Below are 24,430 nucleotides of genomic sequence, written 5' to 3' on the forward strand. Positions count from 1 at the left end.
AGGTGTGGGAATAAATATTCTTTACTAAATGAAGATGTTTTTTAAAAAATTATTTAACTTTTTATTGGAATTTCCACATGTTTACATATAAAATGTACATGAACAATTAATATTCAACATTATATAAATTAAAATAAATCATTATTTTAATTGTTTAAATGTTAAAGATTCAATTCAGTTTATTTATATGGCACCAATTCATAATAAATGTCATCTCAAGACACTTTACACGAAAGAAAAAAACAATTTAAATTCAATCACTTTCCAATTGATCCTAAAACAATGGATGAGGTTCAGTTAATTATAAGAAATATCTTTTATTCTTATTCTTCTCTAATGGGGAAATTTCTGTGAAACAGCAAAGTGACAATAAATAAAAAATATTTGTAGAAAAACAGAATTAAATCAAAATAAATTAGTTTAAAACATTTCTGTCTGAGGAAACCGAGCAGATTGCAGCAAATAAATCAAGAATTGAGTTAAAATCTTCCTGAAACAAACTCCTTCTGGGTTCTAGTGAGAGATTTATAGGGGAAGTAATTCATTCATTGTTTTTAATTATAAAACCCGCTGTGAGGTTTGCAGGCGCTGCTGCCTCGTTGGGCTTTTGCTTTGTAAAAGAGGAAGTCGGCAGCTCATCCGTGGGGGTTGGAGGTGTGCGCAGACAGGCTTTTATTTTGAAATCCAGCCAGTATTTAGGTGTGAAGCAATTGGAAGAAGCTGCAGGCTCCCTGTTGCGCACTTGGCGGAACGTACAGCCACAGATCGCGGCGGCTCCACGCGTGGACTGAACCGAAAATGACCTTCCCACGCTGATTTTTACGCACAGCTCTGTGAATGGATTCTTATTGATCCGCAGGTGACAGGAGATCAACCCGGCCGACGCGTCTGAGCGCGCAGAGACTTTACGCATCCCCGGAGCGCAGCCGGACAGCTGCTGCGTCCTCTTACGTCTTTACCTGCTGCGGCTTTTCGGGGAGGACTTTCTGGGCGTGGAGGCTGTTTCTGAAAGGTAAGGGCAGTTCCCACGGTCACAGCGCTCAGGTTTTAAGGTGAAACCGTTTCTAGCTCAGACTGTTAAACTCAGACCCCCCGCTGAGCTGAGGGGCTTTTCTATCTGAAAGTGCGCAGTGGCGTGCAACACTTTCACTTTCGTCAAGGTGCGCGAAACGTGCGTTCCTCCGGCTTTGCGTCAGACGTTGCGCAGGTTTTGCTGTTGACATTTGCGACTCTTTATAAGGGCTGCAGCCGGATCATCCGGGTCACAGCCAGGTCTGCTCATGTTTTGAGCTGCGGAGTGGAGAGGTGGAAGCGGTGCGCCTCTGCTGCCCTAAAATAATTTAGATAATTACATCAGATAATTGTGGAAACAGGGACAGAGTGCGCTGGATAAAACCCAGAACTTCTGCACGAACATCTTTTTACCTCATTTTTCTGACTTTAATGTGAGTTTATTTTGGTCTTTGAGACTCAGTTATTGTTTTTATTGATCTCTGTTGCTACATTTGATCTTTTTATTTCATTTATTTGTTTATTTGAAAGCACAGAAACAGCAGAACAAGTCTGTAACTGATGCATTGAGTATTTCTATGCACTGGAGTACATGCTATCCGTTTTCTTGCCTACATGTTCATATAAACAGTCTTGCAATTTATAAATCAAGATACAATAAAAATGCATGTTTTCCTCCTTACATATTCATAAACACCCTTGGAAGCTTCATATTTATGTAAATCCTTGCAGATGTTCATATAGGTTTCAGTCTGGCTTAAAATAATGTGAATTATGGTTGGAAAGACTTTTTTTCAGACAGGAAATCAAATATTTGTGTCTTTCAGATCCAGCAGAATGCCACAGAAACACAATGTGTTTGTAGTTGAATCTGAAAAATTCAAACGAAGCAGGATTTTAGTTCCAGCCTGATGAGGATGATGCATCTCTCATCTCTGCTGCAGAAGTTTTTGTGCTTTCATCTCTTTCTTCAAGAGCTTTTAAAATTGATTTCCTTTTAGTTTCTTAAAGAAATATGAGCTTCATCACATAAAAAATGAACTATGTTGTCAATAATAATGCTTGAATTGCTTTCTGCATGTAAAGTAATTAAAGTGAGATGTCATAAAAAATGTGATTCTGTCAGCTGATAAATGTCCATTTAATGTTCTTTGACATTTTCCTCAGCTGATTCACACGTTTTGCATTCCTCAGCACATTGAGCGTTTTGTTTTGGGATTTGATTATAACATTCTGGACCAAAACGTGCAAACATGAAACAGAGAGAGCGATGCAGTGAGTCAGTCTTGACCCGCGAGCTTCGCCTGCTGCTGCATTTCAGAACCAGCCGGAGGTTTGGGGTTTTATATACATATATGCATGCATGCTAACATTTTGGGCGGCATCAGTAGTTTTAGGATTAAGATGAGGTTTGGTGAGGTTCAGACTGTGGGCGTCCTGCGGTGGCTGTGACGGGGGGGGGGGGGTGATGCATCAGAACCATCTGGGCTGCAGAAACCAGAGGGTAAAATTCAACCTGTCCTGCATCTGAAGGTGGTTTCTGTTTCTCTTCTCTTCTCTTCTCTTCTCTTCTCTTCTCTTCTCTTCTCTTCTCTTCTCTTCTCTTCTCTTCTCTTCTCTTCTCTTCTCTTCTCTCGTCTCGACGTATTTGGTTCTCTGTTCAGGCAGCTTTTCTAGGAGTCGCTCCGGTTTTCACCTCTATTATGAGGGTGGAAAAACCCAAACAAAAAAAAAAGAAGCATCAAAATCATGTGTGGCAATGACAATGAATGTTTTCTGTCATGGGAATAAAGAGAACCAACCCTCTTCTCTGGACTTTCCAGCAGAAAAACATTTCAGATTTTAAACGGCTCACAGGAAGTTGCTCTTTACCTGAATAAAAAAACTGTTCAAAATGTATTTATTTTCTCTTTCTGCCACAGAATTACAACAGTGTAATATGGCCACTGTAGATTTTTTAAAAACCCAGTAAACTTCTGCAGATTTTCTCAAAAAACAGGGAAGTTTCTGAGTTTGAAAATTCAAAAAGTTTGCTAGAAAAAACTCAGCATTGTTGAATCTCAGAAACCCTATAGAAAAAAAGAATAATTTTAGTTTGACAATGAAAAACTAAATAAATAAATTCTAGAAAAAATCTGAATTTTTGGGATTAATATCGGAAACCTTCTAGAAACGTCAATTAATTTTTTGAGTTTGAAAAGTTGAAAATATGCCAGAATAAGATTCAGACATTTTCTAGAAAGATGGTGGAAATTTCTCAATATGAAAAGTCACAAATTTTCAGCGTCTTAAACTTAAATTTTCTAAAGTTGAAAAATTTTGACTTTTGAAACTGACAAAATTCCAAGTTTGTTTCCTCAAAAATTTCTGAGATTAATCCAAAAAAAAATGTTGATTTTACTCTAGAAAATGTTTGACTTTTCAAAATGTAATCTTTTTTTTACTAAAGGAAAATTTGAGATTAATCTCAAAACTCCTCTTTTCTTTTTGTTCCATCTCCAATGGCCCAAATCCGACATCAAACAGAACATTTTCATTTCTACATCTGTCACGCCTCCTTCAAAATATAAATATTACTGTCTGCTTTCACCCAGTGCTGAATGACTTACAGTTTTTATTTAAATCATCCAGAGTTCAGAGAGAAAACACTTAAACTCTCATTCACTTTCATCAGGTAACCACATAACTCCTCCCTTTAAAGCTAAAGCTCTTTAATCTCTATATCTCCCACAGTAAACACAGGAGACTCATATAAATGTAGAAATGTTGCTTCCAGAAGTTTCTCCCACTCGCATACAAGAATATTTTAGATAAAACAAATAGTTTTCACACGGTTACAGTTTGTTTAAGGCTTTAAATTCTTGTCTTTTTCTGTGTGGGTCTTTGGTGTTCCAGTTTCAGCCGCTTTCCAAAAAAAAAAAAAAGAAAAAAAATGAGGGAGAAATCGCCATGGTAACCAGTGACTCAGCATTTTCTGAGTCGGTGGTTCTGACGTTACTCATTTCTAACACAAGTAAGATTTAAATTTATTAATGTGGCTAACGCAAGGAAGTTAAATCAATCAATCAATCAATCAATCAATCAATCAACTTTATTTATCCCATTAGGTAGATTTTGCTGCTGTCAGCTTTCTTGCCAGAAACTTTACATCAAAATATATCTAAATATAACATGATTAAAAAGTGCTCAATAATTTAAAATCTCTTGACTCAAATACAATATTCGCTTTAGGACAAGATTAAAAAATAAAATAAAATAAAATAAAAGGAAAATAAGACTTGTCATTTACCTAGAAATGATACTTTAAAGATATTTGTTTAAACTGAGTGACGGTTGTTTCAGTCTTCCTGGTCCTGAAAGGTCACGGCGGGGTCACGGGTGCAGTGTTTCAGTATCGCCAGGTGCGTGGGACCTGCATTCCTCGTGTGCTGCGTCAGTGTGAAAGCAAAGGTTTCTGATGACTTTAGCAACACTTTGCACAGACGTTTCAGCAGGAGTGTCTGTCGGAGAGTTCGTGTCTGGATAACTACACCTGCCTCAAACCTGACCACTACTGTAATTCTTGCTGCTTTTTTTTCTCCAAATGTAGCAAAATGGCTGTTTATTTTGGTAAAAGCCTCTGTTTTAATGCTTTAAATCATTGTCTTAAACTATCTGTAGGTGGCGCTCCTCTTTATCACATCTATTTCATTATGGTTTTGTTGCTTCATTTGTGGAAGCTCCTCCATGTTGTCTTTTTGTGTTCACTCAGTAGTGAACTTTATCGTAGTGGGAGATCGGAGGCAGCTTGTTCACATCGTCTGACATATTTTCCTTCTCCATCGCTCAGGAAAATCTTTGGAAAATCTCCATCATGATGTTGTTCATGCATTTTTCACACTTTGGTGAAGAGCATCTATATATATGTCTTGGTCTGGAAGTCATGCTGTGCATTACGCTGCGCTTGCCTACTAAGATGGCGCGGATCCAGTTCAGACCTGTGGTAGCTATTTTGTGTTTATAATTTATGTAATTACTTATCCTTGTTAATAAAAACACAATATTTTAAGAAAAGATGACATTGATTGCAAATGTGATGCAGTTAATATAGAAAAACGACTGACTGACTGTCAGCCTGTTATGGTTTAATGTGTTTCCTGGTGAAGTTGCACAACACTGCTTTCATCTAAGTTAATAAGTTAAAACTAAATGAACAATGTGATGCGACAGAAAACAGTTTGGAAATTGTAGTTCACTTTTCGGTTGAGTAGTGATCGCTGTTTTCACACCAGAAATCCTCTCTGGGAAACATTTTTATGCTCACTTCTGCCTCTAATCTGGTGATAATTTCCCACGTAGTTGTGGGATTTTCCACCAAAACCATCGCTGGGATTCGTTGCTTTGTTCCCAGTGCAGTGGGACGGATTGCTGGCATTTTTCAGAGGTAAAAAAAGATTTGATATGTTGGTTCAGAAGTCGACGCTCTTTATGGGGCTGAATTTATCTCAACCGTTCTGATTCCAGGTTGGAAAGCTTATGCAACATTTGTGATTTCAAAAACATCCATTGGGATTCACAACTGGAAATTTACCTTGGATTTTCTCTTGAAGAGGCAAAATCCTACACAGAGACTCAGATAAATTCACTTAAATCTTATTTTAAATGACGTAGGTCTGCCGGTCTGGTTAGTGGTCACGACTGAGAGCGATTTCGCTTTCGTTTGACAACATTCAGAAAGGAGAATTCTGTATTTTCACAAGTTGGACCCTTTTCTACTGGAACGATAAAATGCCCATGTAGACGAGCCAAACGCTGTCAGGAGAAAAGTGTTTTTTTAATTGGATTAAAGCTGCAGTATGTACCTTTTGTAAGAGAAATACATTTTTCACATGTTTGTTAAACCTGCCACCATGTTGTGACAGTTTGGTATGAGTCAAATAATCTGTGAAGAAATCAAACTCCTCTGCCTTCTTTCAGTTCTCCCGGTGAAAACTACATCGTCAATCATGCCTGTGTACACGCTGCTTACACCCTTCCCCTTGCTCTCTGCTGCGCCACAGCTAGTTCAAATGAGCATGATTGGCAGCGCTAAGACCCGCCTCCTGACTCTGATTGGTTGTTTTTGATCGGGAGCGGTGCGTTTCTTCAGCAGCTCGGAGAGAAAGCGGAGGAGATCGACCTTTTCACAGATTAAATGTCTCATAACAAACAAACTGTCACAACACGGTGACAGGTTTAACAACCGTCTGTGTGGTGACCTCTGACCCTCCAGTGGAGTTACAGAATCGAGGCCAACATGCAGTGCATCTGTATAATTTTTTTAAATTGATATTTGGACATTTTAAATCGATCATAGCAAATGACAAACATGTGAATAATTTTTAATTTTTTTGGCACACCCTTAATTCATACTGGTAAATAGTTTACAACAATTTCTCACTGGTACAACAGCGTCTTACGATCTTAATAGAGTTATAGAGTTAATTATTCATTAATTAAGCTAATCATTTAAAAAGTATTTTTGAATTTGAGTCTGACAGAAGAAAGAAAGGAATATATTTCTGCAAAAAATATAAAAACTTAGAAATTTTGAGATTATTTTCAGAAATTTTCTAAAATAAAATTGTATTAAATTTCTGGGCTCAAAAAGTTTAATATTTGTGAAAAAAAAACTCAAAAATTTTGAGATTAATCTCAGACATGTTCTAGAAAAAACTTTCTGAGTTTCAAAAGTAGAAAAGTTTCTAGGAAAGTTTTTGTAGAAAATTTGTGAGACTGATACAAATTTTTTTAGTGTTTTTCTTGCAAATGTTCAACTTTTTGAGCTCTAAAATTATGTTTTTTCTAGAAAATCTGATATCAATCTCAAAATTTCAGATTTTTTTTCTTCTTGCAAATTTTTGACTTTTCAAACTCTGAAATTTACGTTTATTTCTAGAAAAACGTGGAGATTTGAGTTATTTCCTACAAGTTTTTGACTGTTTGAACTCAGAAATTTCCACGTTTTTTTCTGTTAAACTTGATACGAATGTCAAAATTTCTGAGTTTGTTGCCACAAATTTGTTACTTTTCAAACTTAGAAAGGTCCCAAAAAACATTCTAGAAAAATTTGATGGAAAACTCAAAATTTCAGTTTTTTTCTGTCAATTTTTTTGGCTTTTCAAGCTCAGAAATGTCCATGTTTTTGTTTTTTTGTTTTTTAGAAAAATGTGGAAATGTTTTAGCTTTTTCTCACTAATTTTTGAGTTTTGGACATTTTTATGGTTTTTTTCTTCTCTATAAATCTTCTGAGATTAATCTAAAAATTTCAGATTTTTTTGTTTTTGATGAAATTTACTCCCTTTTTTCTATCTACAATGGCCCTAGTAGTCCAGAGCACCAACTGTGTATTAAAAATAATCTTTTCATGAACCAACATTTGGGTTGTGTTTGGTTGCTGACCTTTGCAGCAGCATGTTGACCTCCTGCTGCAGCGACGCCCTGCAGGGACTCTGAGTTATAGTTCGCTGGCTGTTCAGTGAGGTGCAGCTGCTGAGCACTAAAGAAGTTCACCCTGAGATGTAAATCAAGGGACGATAACAGAGCGGGAGCGTGTAAATGTGGGGGGCACAGGTCGAAATAGTGAGTCATAATTTAAATTTGTCAATATTTCTGTAATTCTTCCCATAAATCTGAAGCAGAAACGGAGAAATGTCTAAAACCGGTTTTATTTTCTGATTAGTTTCATCACCAGTGACATAATTACACCATTCTTCCGACTGCCTGGCTAATAAGCAGACATCCTGAGTCTTTAATAATATCTGATGAATCTGAGTTGGGTAAATTTATGACACATGTTGCTGATTGAATTCTCAGAGACCTGATTTCCATCAGGACATCAGAGGCATTCCTGGGCGTTGTGGAAGATTAACTGTGATCTTCTTGACAAAATCCAGAGAGCACAGAGTTTAGAAGCATCGTCATAATGGGAATGGGACGGACGTCTCTGAAATGTCCAGAGCTGACTCAAATGATCAATTATTCACTAAGACATTTTTATGTAAAGATTTTTCTTATGACTCTTTGTATTCCTGTGGTGCCTGGTGGGTGAGAGGGAGAACCTCAGGGCGTTTTCACACCCAGTTTGGTAGGCAAAGGTTCCCTGAGGAATCAGAGAAATTCCTATAATATTAATCCTTAACCTTAAAACCCCTAACCTATGTTTTCAGTTTGAGCCACATGTGGCTCAAACTGAAAACATTTCAACCTGCTCATGTCATGATCAGCAAGGTTTCCCGTCAAATGTTGCCTTAATGAGCAACTAAACGTTTTTAAAGATGTTTAAACCCTGATAGTTCGGTTGACTCAGTTCGATTCAGGACCAAAACTGCAACATCTATCTGACAGCACTGAGTCAAACGTACCAGAACATTTGAAAAACCTGTTCCCCACCTCACCTGTGGGGGCGCTGCACCAAGAACCACTGAAGAAAACAACTCAAAAACCTCTGAAGACACTGAGCGCAACTTCCTTCTTCATAAATGTAAACAAAAATGGAGAAGCGTCAGATTTTAGCTCTTGTAGGATTTCTCTTTTCTCTTTGATTAAAACTACCATTTCTTCTGCTAGCGCTAAGCTAGCTCCGGTTAGCCTAAATTAGCCTAGGTTAGCCTAGGCTAGCGCGCTTGTTTTAATTATGTTTAGTGATACAACCAAAAGAAAACATTTGCAGTGTTATCTTTTGGTAGTTTATCCTTTTTGAGATAAATTGTGCACCGTGGACCTGCCATAATAACAACTTATGCAAAATGATAAATTGTCCCAGAAATTATTGCGATAAACGATAATATCATTGCTCATTTGAGATCATTTTAAAGTGACATAATGATAATGCAATAATAATCTAAGTTCCCCCTCTCAAACGCTATCAAACTTTTCTTTTGCACAGAACAGTCCACAATGAAACTGGAAGACAACAAAACAAAAACCAAAATCATAAATAAAATGGATTAATGCGATTAATCAATTGATTGCTTCTTGCGACAGATCTTGGTGGAAGATCTTGACGGCAAACAGCACAATAATATTTCATAGCATATTTATGCTGATGATGTCCAGATATTTTGCTCTTTCTGAGCTTCTGATTTTACAAAATTGTCCCAAAGATCTTAATAAATTGTTAAACAACTTTCTGCAGCTAAACCGCAAAACAACTGAGACTTTGATCATTTGACTCCAGAGATCAGAAAACGTGAGCGTTTCAGACTTTTCACATAATTCATTTATTTATTTTTTCTTTAAATTTGGGCATCCTTTTTGAAAAAAACTTAAACTTTTCATTTCAAAAGCTGAACTTGAGCTTAGATTTTTTTTCATGGTTAGGTCATTGTAACAGTAGTTTAGCTTGTTTAAATAAATCAGCTTTAAATTGGATTATTTAGATTATTTATTGTTTTTCTCTTTTTCTACCAAAAACTGGATGATAAAAGTTTTATTTTGGTCCCAAATAGCCTTTTATGCTTAAATAGACTCCATATTTAATTTAGTCATTTTCATTGTTTTATGCATTTATTTTGGGTATTTAAAACAATATATTACTTCGAAATGCTCTCAAAACAACAATATTATTATTTACCGCGATAACTTCTGGGATAATTTATTGTTCATTAAAATATTTTATCATGACAGAAATACTTGCTTGCGTCCCCTCCATCCAGGACTTAATCAGGTCAAAGGTTAGGAAAGAAGCAGCAAGCGTCTCTGCAGACCCCACACATCCTGGACACAGACTGTTTAGACTTTTGCCTTCATGTCGGCGCCACAGAGCGCTTTTTGCAGAAACCAGACAGTTTCTGTCCCCCAGGCTGTCTCTGATCAACAGTTAACAGCAAGAGAGCTCAGATCAATACCATCCATATCTGCACAGATGGGAGAGAAAAACACTTTTATTTTTATTTCACTTCTTATATGTTTATAGTTAAACTGTCTCCACTGAGACCAAAGTGAAATCAAAGTCAAATTCATTGCTTGTGTGCACAAACTTTATGAATAATGTTGATTGATGATTTCTCAAATTTCCAAATCTCCTCTTTTCTTTTTCTTTTTTTTGATCCAGCTTTTATAAGAGCAAACAATAAGTGAAATCTTCGCTTTCTGTGGAGAATTGCAGCTGAAAGGCCTTTGTAGTCTGGAGAACTGCTGAAGGTCGTGTCTTAATGCAGAGCAGATCTTCTCCCACGTGTTGGTTTGTCTCCAGGCTGAAAGTGTCCAGCTGATCCTGACCACGGCTCTGCTAACCATCAATGAAATAATGAGTCGTTGATATGTTGGTTTTGGTTTTATCCCTTTAATGAAAGGCTGATGCAAAGGACTTTAATGTTGGGCATTTAAATTAATCGGGAAGCAGCAAGCTGCTCGCTTAGTTCTGTTTTGGTAGCAGGAGTTGGAGGAGCAGAGGAAGGCCGACCTGCTCGCTAAATCGGGGATGGAAGATGACGAACCGATAGCTGACGCCTGCGAGATGCCAAGCTTTAATATATAAACGTCTCAGTAAATTAAATTTAATGACATTAAATACAGAACAGAGCTGACAGTATTATTCTAAATATTTTCTCCTCTAATCTACAAATATCAGAAAATTTGAAAATGTGACTAAATGCCGTTTCTGTGTGTGGTTTAGTGAAATGAAATTAAAGTCAGTGGTGGAAGATTTAACTCAAATGGAAATGTTTTTCAAGAACATTATTTGTGTTTTTGGGGCAATGAATGCTGTTCCATAAATAATATTTTTTTTTCACCCCTCCAGGGGTCTTTTTGTGGGCTCTAGTGTCCCTTATATGACAGTAGACTGACAGGAACGGGGAAGGAGAGGAGGGAAGACATGCGGCAAATGTCGTCGGGTCCGGGATTCGAACCCGCGACGGCCGCGTCGAGGACTCAAGGCCTCCAAATACAGGTCGCGCTAACCCCTACGCCACCACGGCACGCCCCCTTTTTCATTATTTTTTTATCATTAGTTCCACAAAATATTGCACTAAAATTCTGGGCCCATATCGCCCACCCTTCAGAGAAATTAATGAGTTCAGCTCAAACAGCATCGCTGATGTTTTCTTCTTTACATAAGTGATTATTTTGATACATTTTAATAGAAAAAACACCAACATCTGCCTTGTTTGAAATCACATTCTGCGCCAGGAACAACAAGCTGGTTACAGGTAATGTTGTTTTTATCTTGTTTTGATCTAATTTTATGGGCATCTTGTAATTTATTGTAAATCTTTCTTCGCCTGGCGAGACTTTGAGGCCTTTATGGACAGCGCCGGCCTCCTGCGTGCGCAGGGCGTGAGACGCATCATATTGATTCCCTTCACACAGCGTGAAACATTTCAAGCAAACACAAACACAGTACGTCACGATGATCCAACCTGTGTTACAAAGCCAAGGTTCAATTTATTCATAATCAAATAACGATGCAGAGCAAAGCATTGTTTTACATCGTTCCCGCCTCAGACAAACCGAAAAGTTTATGAGTCTCAATCAGTCACTGCATCTGTTAAGTTCCTCTAACGAACAAATCGGAGCTCATGTCTCAAAATAACCCTGACAGCTGAGATAAACAGAACCATGTGAGCAGAAAACTGCCAGTTAGGATCGGGACACTGATGGGTAACTTCATATCAAGAACTTCAGAGTTCCCATCACTGTTTTACAACTGCAGGAGTTTTTTTTTCTTTTTCTGATTCTTCTGGATCACCCTTGGCTGTGTGAACTTTCCTCTCGGTTCGCTTCCCGCTGCCTCCCAGAGTCTTCAGCCATTTGCGCTGCTGGAAGTCTGTTTTTGAGTCTGTGTCTTACGTTGGACTCGTAAAGTCTGAGAGTCGGAGTAGCACATGGTTACCAAAGCATGATCGAGTTACAGCTGGACAACGCAGAGTTTTTTTGGGTTTTTTTTTTTTTTTTTTTTTTTGGCTTTGAGTTGATTTTGCGAAGAGAAATAGCCGAAGACAGGTTTAAGAGTTACATTTAAATTTAGATTTATTACAAATAAGCAGTTTTATGTTTTTGATTGAGCAATATTGGTGCTTTTCCAACAGCTGGATTCTTTGTTTTTACAAAGTAAAGTTCTGTTTCAGCGCTGCAGAAACACAAAATCTCACCAAGTAAATTTGGTCTGGTTTCTAGTGCAAAAGCCTTAGTACAATTACAACTTGTAAATAACTTTTCAGGAATACATTGGAGTTTGTTTAAAGTCAATACTTGCTTCAAAAGTTAGCATATTATTTAACAAGACATATTTCCTGTGTTGTAAATGAAATAATCTGCCGATGTACCTTGTACCTTTTCATCAATTTTAAGGAATTATTGACTTAATAAAAGCTCATATAAATTTCTGAAAAGTTACTTATAAGTTTGTTTTTTCTTACTTTAAGTGTAATAAGGTATTTGCACTGGAAACTAGACCAAATATACTTGGTAAAATTTTGTGTTTGTGTAGTGAGTGTGATGAAACTGGATTCTGGAAAGCTCCTGGATCGGTTTGCCAAAATGTTTTGGGTCGTTGTCCTCATGGGCTGTGAAGCTCCGTCCGATCCAATCAGCTCTCCCGGATATTTTTATGAATCTGAGCAGGTCGCTTGTTGCTCTTTGCTCCTGAATTCATCCACCGTTTGGCTTCTGTCTCCGGTTTAAATGCTGAGCTGTAGCTCTGCTCCACCAGCCAGATTTATTGTTCTAAACACTTCAGACACAAAAGGCTGAAGGATCTTCGTTTCCTGGTGTTAACGTTGCATCCAGAGCTTTTTTTATTATTCAAAAAGTAGTTAAAATTAGAGATGCATCAATTTGGGAACCGGAATGTAGTTTTGGAACATTTTTTCTGAAAACTCCTGTCAGTGAAACACGGTAGCTGTTCCAAATATTCCTTTGGGATAATATACTTTATTAAAACAATTATTCTGACAATATTTTGAGACACATGCAGCGCTAATCAAGTCTTTAAAAGTGTTCAATGTGGCGGAGGACTAAGTGTGCCAGTTAATGATTCCCCATGGGCAACGATGTGGCATGTGGAACAAAAGATAAGTATTATCAGAATGTTTTCTTGACTCATTTATTTTCTTGATAACATGCATAAATATATATATTTAAAATAAATAATAATGTGTAAGAAATGTAATACATATAGTCATAAGAGGTCAAACAGGTTCATACCTCATTTTCAAACCAATAGTTTCTAAATATTTATCATGGTATTTGAAAAAGTTTGAAATATAAAGTAAATTAAATGGAAAATATTAAGGTTCTGTAACTTCTTCATGTAATTATTTAATAACTTTTTGCAAAAGGCTTAGATGTCGTCTCTATCTTCACATACATTTGGTTTTGTTTCAGATCTGAATTTCCTTTTATACATTTGTGCATTAAAAAAAATCCAATAAACATTTTTGAGAACATTTCAAGTTTAAAATGAAAACCCACACAGCACGTGTTTGTTCGCAGCTCAGTTTAGGACGTGGTCAGATTCCTGAAAACATTTGCTGGATTCTCCTCTCTTCTGCTTCCTCCTCCAGACCATCGGCAGCAGAGTTTGGAGCTGTGAGCTGCCTCAGTCGGTCTGAGAGAGGCTCACCGGTGCCATGAAGAGCTGAGGCAGGCACGCCGCCCCATGTGTGTCCATCCGCACACCGGAGAGCTGCAGACATCGCTGTCGTGTGTGTGCTGCGTTTGAAGCACCGTGGGAAAGCCGAACAGCATGGTGCAACCGTCGCTGTGCTTCCTGGGGGGCCTTTTGGGTAAGAGACGCACACCTTGCTTTTGCTGATGTTCAAGCTTGATTCTCCATCTGAGCGCAATCTGCTGACGGCAGGAAAGCTCCCTGAAACATGTCAGTAATAAGTGAGGACTGTGTGATGGATTATCAGGGGTTCAGTTAAAAAATGTCTCAGTTCTGGAAGCTTTTCGTCTCATTTCGGGAACTTTATGATGCTGCAAAACAACAAAACTGGATGAACCTTTTTCTGCAGAATCTGTACGGGTCTCCCGTGTTATCAAAACTTTGGGTGATGATGATTGACGTATTTGGCTGTTTTAAGAAAAACTATAAAATTTGCTGAATGTGATCGAAACGGAGGTTTTTGGTGGACAGTCGTTATTCGCTTTAATTCATTCATCCTTATGGAAATCACAGCAACGACACAGTTTGAGCAGATTTTACTCAAACAAGCCAGAATTTTATTGAAGGTTTACTGACTGCAGGGGAGAGTTTGGGGTTATTGTAGGATAAGTCAAGTCAGTCAGTATCTTACCTCTTATTTCTTTAATTCAGAAGAACAACCTTCTGGAATAGTGACTCAGGCTACATCAGCTGTCTAAACAAATGGCTGATATAGAATATGTATCTAGATTGAAACATTTTGTAGCTACAGCATTTAAAATCTGAGCCTCTGTGTTCATTAACAGCCTTAAAGTTGGAGTAAAACCAGATGCAAACTGTCACACAAAACAAAATATCTGTGGTTAAAGTTGACAGAATTTCTCTCTTTTTTTTTTACAAGCAAATTTTCTCAGATATAAACTCAGACTTTTTCAGTATAATCATCAGTTAAATTTAATAATTACATGTTTTTGGGAGGTTAAAATCAACATTAAGTGTTATTTCTGCACAGAAATCAGCTTTTATTGTAAAAAATGCTTTTATTTTGAAGGTGACTGCTGTTTGGGTAGCCAAATGAACACTTTAGTTTGTACAAACAGACCTCAGCGTGAGCTAAAAGGAGGGACCGATGCAGAATGTAGAGTTTTTAACACAACATAAACTTCTTCTTGGTAAGAGCTGCATGATTTATAATCACAGTAACATTTAAATAACTTCACAAAGACCAAAAACAGTTTCTGTTCGCTGTTATTCCTAGTTGCCATGTTTTTTTCTCTGATCGTTTGGACCCCATTAGTTTTATGCCTTTGTCTACTGACGTTCCTGGAGGCGAACCACAAGGCTCCATACTTGGATCTCTCCTTTTCCATTGTATTTACGTGGCGCCGTTTTCCAAATGTTTGTGTTTTTGTTTCATTTTTATGCTGATTTGAACTGTATTTTTCCACTGAAGCACGTCGATGACTGCTCCGTCCAGCGTTTTAATGACTGACTTTTTGATATTTATAATTAAATACAACTGAATTTTCTATGCTTTAATCCATGCTAGATGGATTTCATGTCCCCAGAAAAGCCCTTCCTACCTGGCGCTTCATGAAAGAACTAAAATTACAAATCTGGGACCTGAAACTTGGACGTAAAATGATGACGTTTGTTTTGTCCGGAGACAATTGTACATGATTTTATAACTCCATTTCTCTGTTGCAATGCTCTCCTCATGCAATCATTCAATGTTCTCTTACAAATGAGTTTTAAAGGTTTCAGACCAACAAGCAGTGAAGTGGAACCATTTTAAAATACATAATCGCTATAATCTTTTTAAGGTTTAACAGTTTTATAGATTTGTTTGTCGTGAAGCTCCAGAGATAGTTGGTCAAATTAATTTGTAAATGGAAAAAAACCATCATTTGGACAATTCTTTCTTATTTGAAGAATCTCAAATTTATAATACATTTGCACTTGCAATAAAATATTTGACCCATTTTAAAACGTTTACTTCCTGGATATAAAAAAATGTCTCAAACAGAGATGATCCTGTTTTCTTGGCCTTATTTCTGATCGCTCTCTGTCCCTGGCTGAACCGTTGGCCACAGGTCTTGTTTAGTTTTTTGTTGTTGTTGTTTTTTAGGCTAAATCTTTATCCTGCTGCTGGTTTGCAGAACCAGGCGTGAAATCAGTTTCTTTTGCTTGTTTTGTCGCATTTGTGTGAGATTTTGCTCACAGCAAAGCCAGACTGCGCTGAATATTCCCGATTACGTTCTATGAGGTTAAATAAGTAACTCATGTGGTTCTCTTGAGGCTTTATTGACTGTTTTCTGTATGTAAACTAAAATTACTTGAGCTGACAAAAGCTTTCTTCTGGCAAATCTTCCTGTTTAAATTCCCACATTGAATCCTTTAAATAATTAATCATCTCACTCTTTAACTCTGCAGATAAGTATTTTGTGTCTTAGTGGTATGAAACATGGACGTATTTATGTGAAATTTACCATTTTACTAGAATAGCTCAGTCAGATCAGGTAACTCTAGAAAAAATGCCAATATTTTTTCATTTTATTTTATTATTTCTTTACATTTTTGTTGGTTTGTGCTTGTTTATGTCATTTAAGACCACTTCTGTTGAAGACAGGAAAACCCTGTAGGGACCAAAGCCTGGTCTTGATTATTAGAGTAAAGGGTTCGAGCAAAGGTGTGAGTTAAGTTCAGGTTAAAGGCAGAGTTAGGAATATATCGGTTGCTCTCCAGCTAGTATCAGGTTATTACAATAATTTCCCTCCCACAAATGTAAATAACTGCTAGATATGGACAACTTCAGTTGTTATGGAGAAATGGGAACAATTATTTACTCACAGGACATTTAAAGAGCTTCGTACAATTAAAATAGGCAAAAATATCCAGGCGCAGACTTGAGACTTAGGCCTGAAAGGGTTAAAGATTTGGCATAAGTGCAAATAATTTCCATTCAGACAAACGATGGCATTTTGCCTGATGGAGAGCAGAAGCTCGGCCGGATTGTCCAGCAGAAACGACATTCAAACTTTAAACAATTTAATGAAAGTTGGACTTTACCCGACTCATTTGGCGATTTGATGCCTTGTGCAGTTTGTTCTAAATCAGTTTAATATAACGGTTTGATATTTTCACACTGAATGTTCAGCTTAATATGACGATACACACTACATATAGCTTATACTTGTATAATATAAAGTCAATTGACTTAAACTATTTTTATTTTCTACAGATTTACCTCCACATGTGCAGTTTAGACATAAAAATTTATTTTTTTAGAATTGCAACTAACGACTATTAAGCATTGAATCTGATAATGACATTATCACATGTGATTAAACTACTTCAGAAATTTTTAAAAACATCCAAATGAACAAATAATTCAATTTCTTTCTTAAGTAAGAAGGACTCTACAGTGAACAATCATCATTTGTAGCAAAACATGAATTTTTTAACATCAACATGTGAAAAGTTTGTCCATTTTTGCTTTTGTATCATCAACACAGAGTAGAGCTGATCGATTAATTATTGGATTTCAAAAGGTGAAGACAGAACTGACTTATAAATAACTTTTGAGTAAGGTATTGGAAGTTGTTTTAATTCAATAATTCCTTAATATTGATGAAAAAGTGCTAGTAACACTGGAAATTATTTTACTTATAACATGGGGAAAATGTCTTGTTATAAATGGAAATAATCTGCCAATGAAACGAAGGTTTTTTTCTGCAATTTTAAGGAATTATTGACTTAAAACGAGCTCCAATATGTTCCTGACAAATTACTTGTAAGTCAGTTTAGTTTTATTTCATGCGAACTAAGATATTTGCACTAGAAACTGGACCAGAATTACTTGTTAAGAGTTTTTTCAGTGCAAAATCAAAGACAAGAATTACATCTCAAACAAGCAGCCAGTGTGTAAAACAAACATAAAACAAACATAAAAAATAAACAAAGCATTTTCTGTGAAGCAGAACCTGGCGATCAAACGGAGCGGTGATCCGTATCTGCTTCCTCAACACGACAGCCCAGAGCAACGCCCTGCTTGCTGAAGATGAAGCCCTCATCTCTCTGTCCATCTCGCGGCTCCGGGGGGAATCGGTTTGTTTTGGATCCAATGTTTTTTAGAAAAAGAAAACATGTTTTTAAGAAGGCGGAGGTGCGGATTTCCACAGAGCCTTTCCCCCCCCAGAGCTCCACGTTGGTCATTTGATTTGAATATTTGTGGTGATTGTCGGGCTCAAACCCCCGGTTCTGCCTGCTTTGGTCTGTGGTTACATGTAGAGCATGGCTTTTATTTCCATGTTTTATTTTCAGACTTTTTGCAGTTTATAAATCATATTATTTTGATTATTTACATTTTTATGATGTTGTTTTTTAGTGGTTTTAATTGTGGTTGAGATCATGTTCAATCTTCTTTTGTCACTTATTCTAGTTTCTATCTGCTTTGATTTCTTTGTTGGTCCAGATTTTCCTCATCTGTCATCCTGTTTTTAAACATTTTTAGACATAAATATTAGTCACTCAGAGTCTAACGGACCTAATATTTTCTTCATCTTGTCAAATTCTTGTAATGGATAGGTTCATTCCTTAGTTTGTGTCTTAACTAACTTATCAAATGTTTCTATTTTGCAGCAACGTTTTTGTCATGAATTTAAATCTGGCCCTTTCTGTGTGGAGTTTGCGCAATGGCTGCGAGAAAAGACAAGAGTTTTGTTGTTGACTTACCATCCAGAAACCACTCTCTGAATTTTTGTTGGTTGTGCAGGAGGCTCTACTATTGCTTTTCAAAAATGTGCAGTTGTATAATTGTGCATCTGTTTGCTGACATTTTCACGTGTAAACATTAAGTTGGGGGCGTGGCCAGCAGGACAACACACCCTAAAACAGCAAACTGAGCAGACTAAAATCTCGTTATATAGGCATAATTTTATATAAATAAAAATAAAAATGTAATGAACATGTTTTGTGCAGCCCAAAGATCCTAACCTGTTCATGAAAGAGTAGTGGATCACCTTTAAAATGACAACAATGTGTTGAGATTCACTACATGGTTGCTTGAAACTCCCACCCCCAGAAAACAGTTCATCCTCCTATTTACAGATTAAAAGAACGTGTTATTGAACAGATTATTTTTGACACTAACAGCTTGCCATACAGGCCTGCAACAACGTCGTTTCTGGTATTTTTTTTATCCTACAGCCATCTGAATGAGTGTGAAAGTTTACATTTAACTTCTGTAGCACATTCATCTGATCTAACCTTTGTGTTTGTATTTGGCGATTGTTTGGAAAATGCTTGGACCGACTTCGCCGTCGTTTGTTTTTCTGCTCTAAGCTGATTGTGTGTTGGTGAAAAACAATCCGCTGCTGTCAGTTATTCCTCCTGACAGGAAGTTTTTAATAAATTTAACATCCCATTTAAGATTGCTGATGTCAGGAAACGCCCTATAAACTTAACGTTTAACTTTTCATTTTTGACACGAAGCGTCTTTTGCCTTAACTGTTAAATTTAAATCGTTTCCTGCGACGAACTCGGTCATGAGCGCCACTGAAGGAAATTTCTGGTTGGGTGAAGTCCAGTCACGTTTCTGCCTCGCAGGTTTACTCAGGAAAGTTGAAGTTGGGAAATATTTCATGGTTTTTATCACCTTTGCTCCCCGTTTTGCTACCTGCGGTTTTACTTTTGTAAAGCTTTCATCTCCCCCCAACAAACATGAGCGTATTTGGAAAACCTGATGGAAGGAGAAGCGTTCCCACTGGGGGCGAGTCAAATCATAAGGGTTGAAAGGTCAACCTCCACCAGCCTCCACTCCCAGCCACTCATCACACACGTGGTGTATATATTTGAGTCAGATGTTGGCTGTGGCATCTGAGCTGGGAATGCTTTTGCACTGCCTAGTTACAGTGAAATACTGGAGGTTTTATGGAGAAATTTTAATTTATAGTTTTTTTTTATTCAATGCATAAAGAAATGCCTGAGTGGTGATGTGATGCTCAGCTATAAATGTGCAACGAACGCCAATTTGATAATATTGTTCTGTAACGGCAGCGAGATAGATGACTTTCCTTCCGAGAGGCATAAATAAAAAGGTTCTGTTTCAGTGAAAAGGCTTATAGAAATGTGCATCAGTGGCTGAAACTCAGAAGAGATCAGTACCTGGAACGGACCGGCGCAGATCAGAGGGACCCAAACCTGAAACAGCTGGAACGCCGAGTCCAATACCAGCGTTTTCTTCTGCTTGTCCAAGACGCGTAAAATACAAAGTGTGTGAAATGTAACGAGATTTTCTGCCCAAAATACTGCAGCAAATCCAAAATGGCTTCTTTTAAAAAAAACAAAAAAAATGTTTAAATCAGGCCTGCAGCTGACATGGGCAGAGTTGGGTAGTAACTAGTTACATTTACTTGAGTAACTTTTTTTTAAAATGTACTTTTAAGAGTATTTTTACTACGCTGTACTTTCTAGTTTTACTTGAGTAATTTTATTTTGAAGTATCTGTGCTCTTACTTGAGTAAAATTTCTGGATTTTCTACCCACTGAATGAAAAACAAACATGTTGTAACCACAAATTCACCAGACACAGAGACACACCTGCAGTTTTTGTTAGTTTTTTATTGAAAGAAACTGATTTTGAAAAATTTTAATTTGCCTGATTTTATTTTTTGTTATTTAAACGAATTATTGTCATTTTCGCCCAAGAAAAAGAGAATTTTTTAAGAATTTTAGTTTTTCAGGAGGCAAATCAAAACTCAAAGAATACCGTCTGACCCAACAAGCACCGCACTCTGAATACACAAAAACAAATATTTATTGTCAAATCAGTCGATGACAAAAGAAAACAGCCACTGACAGTCAACATATTCCAGGATTGACTACAAATAATTTTAATAACTAAAGATTAGTTAAATAGGATTTAATTGACTCTCCTGTTACTAAACATGAGTTTGACAAAAACTTTGTGACAATATTGCATTTACAAATTTTTTAAGTTTGTCCATCTGAGTGACAAAGCTGCCACAGTTTCAACAGCAGATGTCACTAGTGAGAAATGAATGAACCACCGAGTACAAATGAACCTTTGGGCGAAGCAGCAGGCTGGGAAGCTTCATTTGGCCGTCACTCGTTTCATGTATTAACCCAACACAAAGTAGCGCGTAATTGTGAAGAGAAAGAAAATATATATTTATGGTGGTCAAAATTTTAAAAAAGTCAAATGTATGCCTTGGATTTGTATTTAGCTCTGTTATGTATTATCTAATAAGAAATGTGCTGCAGTGCTACCAATTGATTTGAGAAGTCACCTAATTAGTAAATAGAGTCCATCTGTGGGTAATTTAATCTCAGCACAAACACAGCTGCTCCTTAAAGGCCTGAGGGGTTTGTTTGAGGAGATCAGAAAATGCTCCAAATTAAACCCGACTGTCCTTCCCAAAATGGGTCCAAAGGAGAGCAGAGCTTCACTGTTGGCCATGTTTAAATCTCCAAATCCCTGGTTTTACAAGCTGTTCTCGAGTTTGGCATGGCTGAAAAATGGCAGGCGTTGGAAGAGTAAATCAACTCAACAGCCATCTGCATCTCTGTGGTGAGCATCACTATTCAGCCCTTTAATAAAACCCACACCACCGTGAAGTAAGATCCAGTGTCACCAATTGCAGTCATGTGATTAGTAAATGGAGACCAGCAGTTTGTAATTTGATCTCAGTATAAATCCAGCTGTTCTGCGAAGGACTCAGAGGTTCGTTAGAGAACAAACAGCATGAAGAACGCAGCAGGAAGGTCAGGCAGAAAGCAGGGCTGGGTTCGAATCTGAACCAAAAACCCAAACCAGAACTAAACATGGAGAAACAGCTTTCAGTGTGGAACAAACCTCCAGAAAACAGCAAAACATACGAAACACTGTGTTCCTTTTAAATCAGGCGTATCAAACTCATTTTCATTTTGGGCCATACGAAAAATCTGAATGTTCTTAAAGGGCCGGTTGTGCCAGAATACATTGATTTAAAACTCATTAAACTGTTAAAGCATCAATAAATAGCTGTGATTTAAAAAAAAAAATCAAAATCACAGATTATGTGGTGCTAATTTAGAAATATTTGTAAGGAATGTTTCATATATTTGCGCTAATGTATGATGATAAATGTAACTCTTTATTACTCCCTGTATTGATCACGGACTATAACTTGAAATCAAGTAAGGTCAATTAAACTCAGTGTTTTTCACCAACTTTGAGATCTGCAATAAAATCAGAAAACGTTTGGAGGTTTGTTGGTTTTGTGTGAAATTTGCAGACTTGTGAAAAAATGGACGGACTTATTGATGCAAATTGGAGTCTAGAGGGCCACTTGGAAACGGGCCAGATTTGGCCCCCGGGCCTTAAGTTTGACATGTGCTTTGAATGAAGGCTAAGAACTCCACCTGTTTAAAGCTGCCTTTGATTCCTAATAATAATTGAAAAACTAGTAACAAACATCACATTTTGTGGTCACAATCATTCAATGGACTCTGTTCTGTTACCTAGTAACTCCGGCAGAGTTCCGCTCGTTACCTAGCAACGCAAGCAGAACTCCAGCACGCTTGGTCAGCTGGTTTTGTCGCTGTATAATGGCTGCTGGAAAAGGCAAGTGTTTTTGTTGTCGACTTACCCACCTGCTACAATCTTGTTGGCTGTGCACGAGGCTCCACTTCTGCTTTTCAAAGATGCACGGTTGTAATAATTGCGCATCTGTTTGCAGCCATTTTCGAGTGCAAGTGTAAACGTTGAGTTGGGAGGCGTGGCCATCAGTACCTTATTTGCATTTAAAGTGACAAGACGCCCCAAAATGACAAAATAGACTGAACTGAGCAGAATAAAATCTCAATATCTAAGAATGATTACGTATAAAGAAAAAAAAATGTAATGAACCTGTAGACCTTTCTTAACCTGTGTAAGGAAGCATAATAGTTCACCCTTAAAAGTTATTCTGTAGCATCATCAAACAAGCTATCTCTTTTTAAAGTTGACTGTCCGTGTTAAAGCAGAGATCCCTGGTCTCAGGAAAACATTAACCTTTTCTTGTCTCCAATTATTGTTAATTAACCTCCTCTTTAACTGAATTAGCAGTAAAAACTTCATGAAGAGGAATGTATTTTGGAAAGCATAAAGGTCCAGTGTTCGAAGCAGACCAGATTCAGTCACCCAGATTTAATTTTTCTATCCTTAAGCAATCAGATTTATCTTTTAACCAGATTATTGATGCATTTCCTGCAGCAACAGATGTTAAAAATGATCAAATTAAAAAACACTAATCGTAAAAATGGTGTGAGGAGGGTAAAAAATAAACTGGAGAGAGCAGCTGCTGTTTGGCTGAGCTGCAGAACGGAGGGTCAGCTGTGTGTTCTCGCCTCTGAAGCTCCACTCATGGTCAAGTTCAACATTTAACAGTAACTTGGCAAACGCATGTTTTCAAAATATTCTGCCGTGGTAGTTTGATTGTTTGATTTGTCGTCTTTTTTTATTTATTTTATAACTTGGGGTGTTTTCACACTGGCAGCTTGGTAGACTACCAGTCTACTAGGGATCAAAATTGCAACATTTGTTGAATTTTCAGCTGTGGTTCGCTTTCACACTGCAGTGATTCAAACAAAACAAACCATCTGAAAAACCTGTTTCCTTCCTGACCTGTGGGGGCGCTGCACCAAGAAAACCACCAAGGGAAACAACAAGGAAACCTCTGAAGAAGACAGCAGCTGTGTTTCCATTGCAAATGTGCAAAAAATGTTTTTGATATTCCACTAGTGTTGAAAAATCCCCCACAATTTCACAATTATAGTGTTTCCATTAAGCAAGAAATTAAATTAAAATCATGTGAATAAGCTTCTTTATGCAATAAGTTAATCAAAATGAAAGATGGGACGGATGTAAACAGCAACAAGAGATGTATTCATAATTCAACCATCATATTAGACGTCGGCATTTTATTCAGGTGTTGAAGCGACAAGCTCCTCATATTTACAGTATGTGCTGTTTTAGCAAAATTATAGTCGCAGATTTTACAGAAGAACAATGAATTAAATACATTGCAATGATACAACTTTTTATAAATCAAGCAAACTATTTTTGTACCGAGCTGCACATTGTCCAAAAATGGCCAGTATATAAAAAATGATTGGGCTGAAAAGAAACCCCACCCCAGACTGGATCAAAAACTATCAACAGATCAAGATTTTTCAAAATTGCTGTGTTTCCATTCAGCAAATTTATCAGCGTCAAGGGCGTAGGTTTGGTTTAAGTTTTGGTGGGACCTTACAACTTGTGTTTGTTTTGGTTGTGTTTACCCAGAATGCCCCACGCTGTAGTCCACTTCCTGCTTTTGGAGCAGTCTGGCCCACTTGGCGTTCACATATGCATTGAACCACACCAGAATTCACTTCAACTGAACCGAGACCAAGGTTTGAGGTGGACTAGAGTTTAATTCACACCTTCCCAAATGAACCGGACTTTCTAGATAATTCAGATCTTGATTAAAGCGGACCAAACAGAGCAGGTGTGAATGCAGCCTTCCTGGTTCGCTGATTCAGGTGTTCTGGAGCAGGGAATCATTTAAAACATGAAGGACAGCAGGTCCTGAGGCCCAGGATTGAAAACTACTGGTCTACTTTGTCTCCAATGTCTCCTCGCTGTTGGATATTCGGGCAGTAGGCTCACTGGCGCCTTCAAAGTTTCTCCTTCTAGTTTTTTGTTTTTTTTAACCAAATCAAATCCAGATCTTTTGTGTTTGTTTAGATAACGTTTTCGGCAGTCCATTTAAATTTCACCGTCTT

At 37.3% G+C, this 24,430-nt stretch overlaps 1 protein-coding gene across 1 annotated transcript in view; it reads left to right on the top strand.

The window, feature by feature from the left end:
* Positions 1-696: 696 nt before the first annotated feature.
* il34 (interleukin 34) overlaps positions 697-24,430 on the top strand; it is a 56,140-nt gene continuing 32,406 nt past the window's right edge. The window contains exons 1-2 of the mRNA XM_028003975.1: positions 697-1,012; positions 13,539-13,760. Of these exons, the coding sequence (XP_027859776.1) occupies positions 13,721-13,760 (40 nt within the window). The 5' untranslated portion in view covers positions 697-1,012; positions 13,539-13,720. The remainder of the gene's footprint in view (positions 1,013-13,538; positions 13,761-24,430) is intronic.

This window comes from Xiphophorus couchianus, chromosome 2, assembly GCF_001444195.1.
Source record: "Xiphophorus couchianus chromosome 2, X_couchianus-1.0, whole genome shotgun sequence".
NCBI classification, from domain to species: Eukaryota; Metazoa; Chordata; class Actinopteri; order Cyprinodontiformes; family Poeciliidae; genus Xiphophorus; species Xiphophorus couchianus.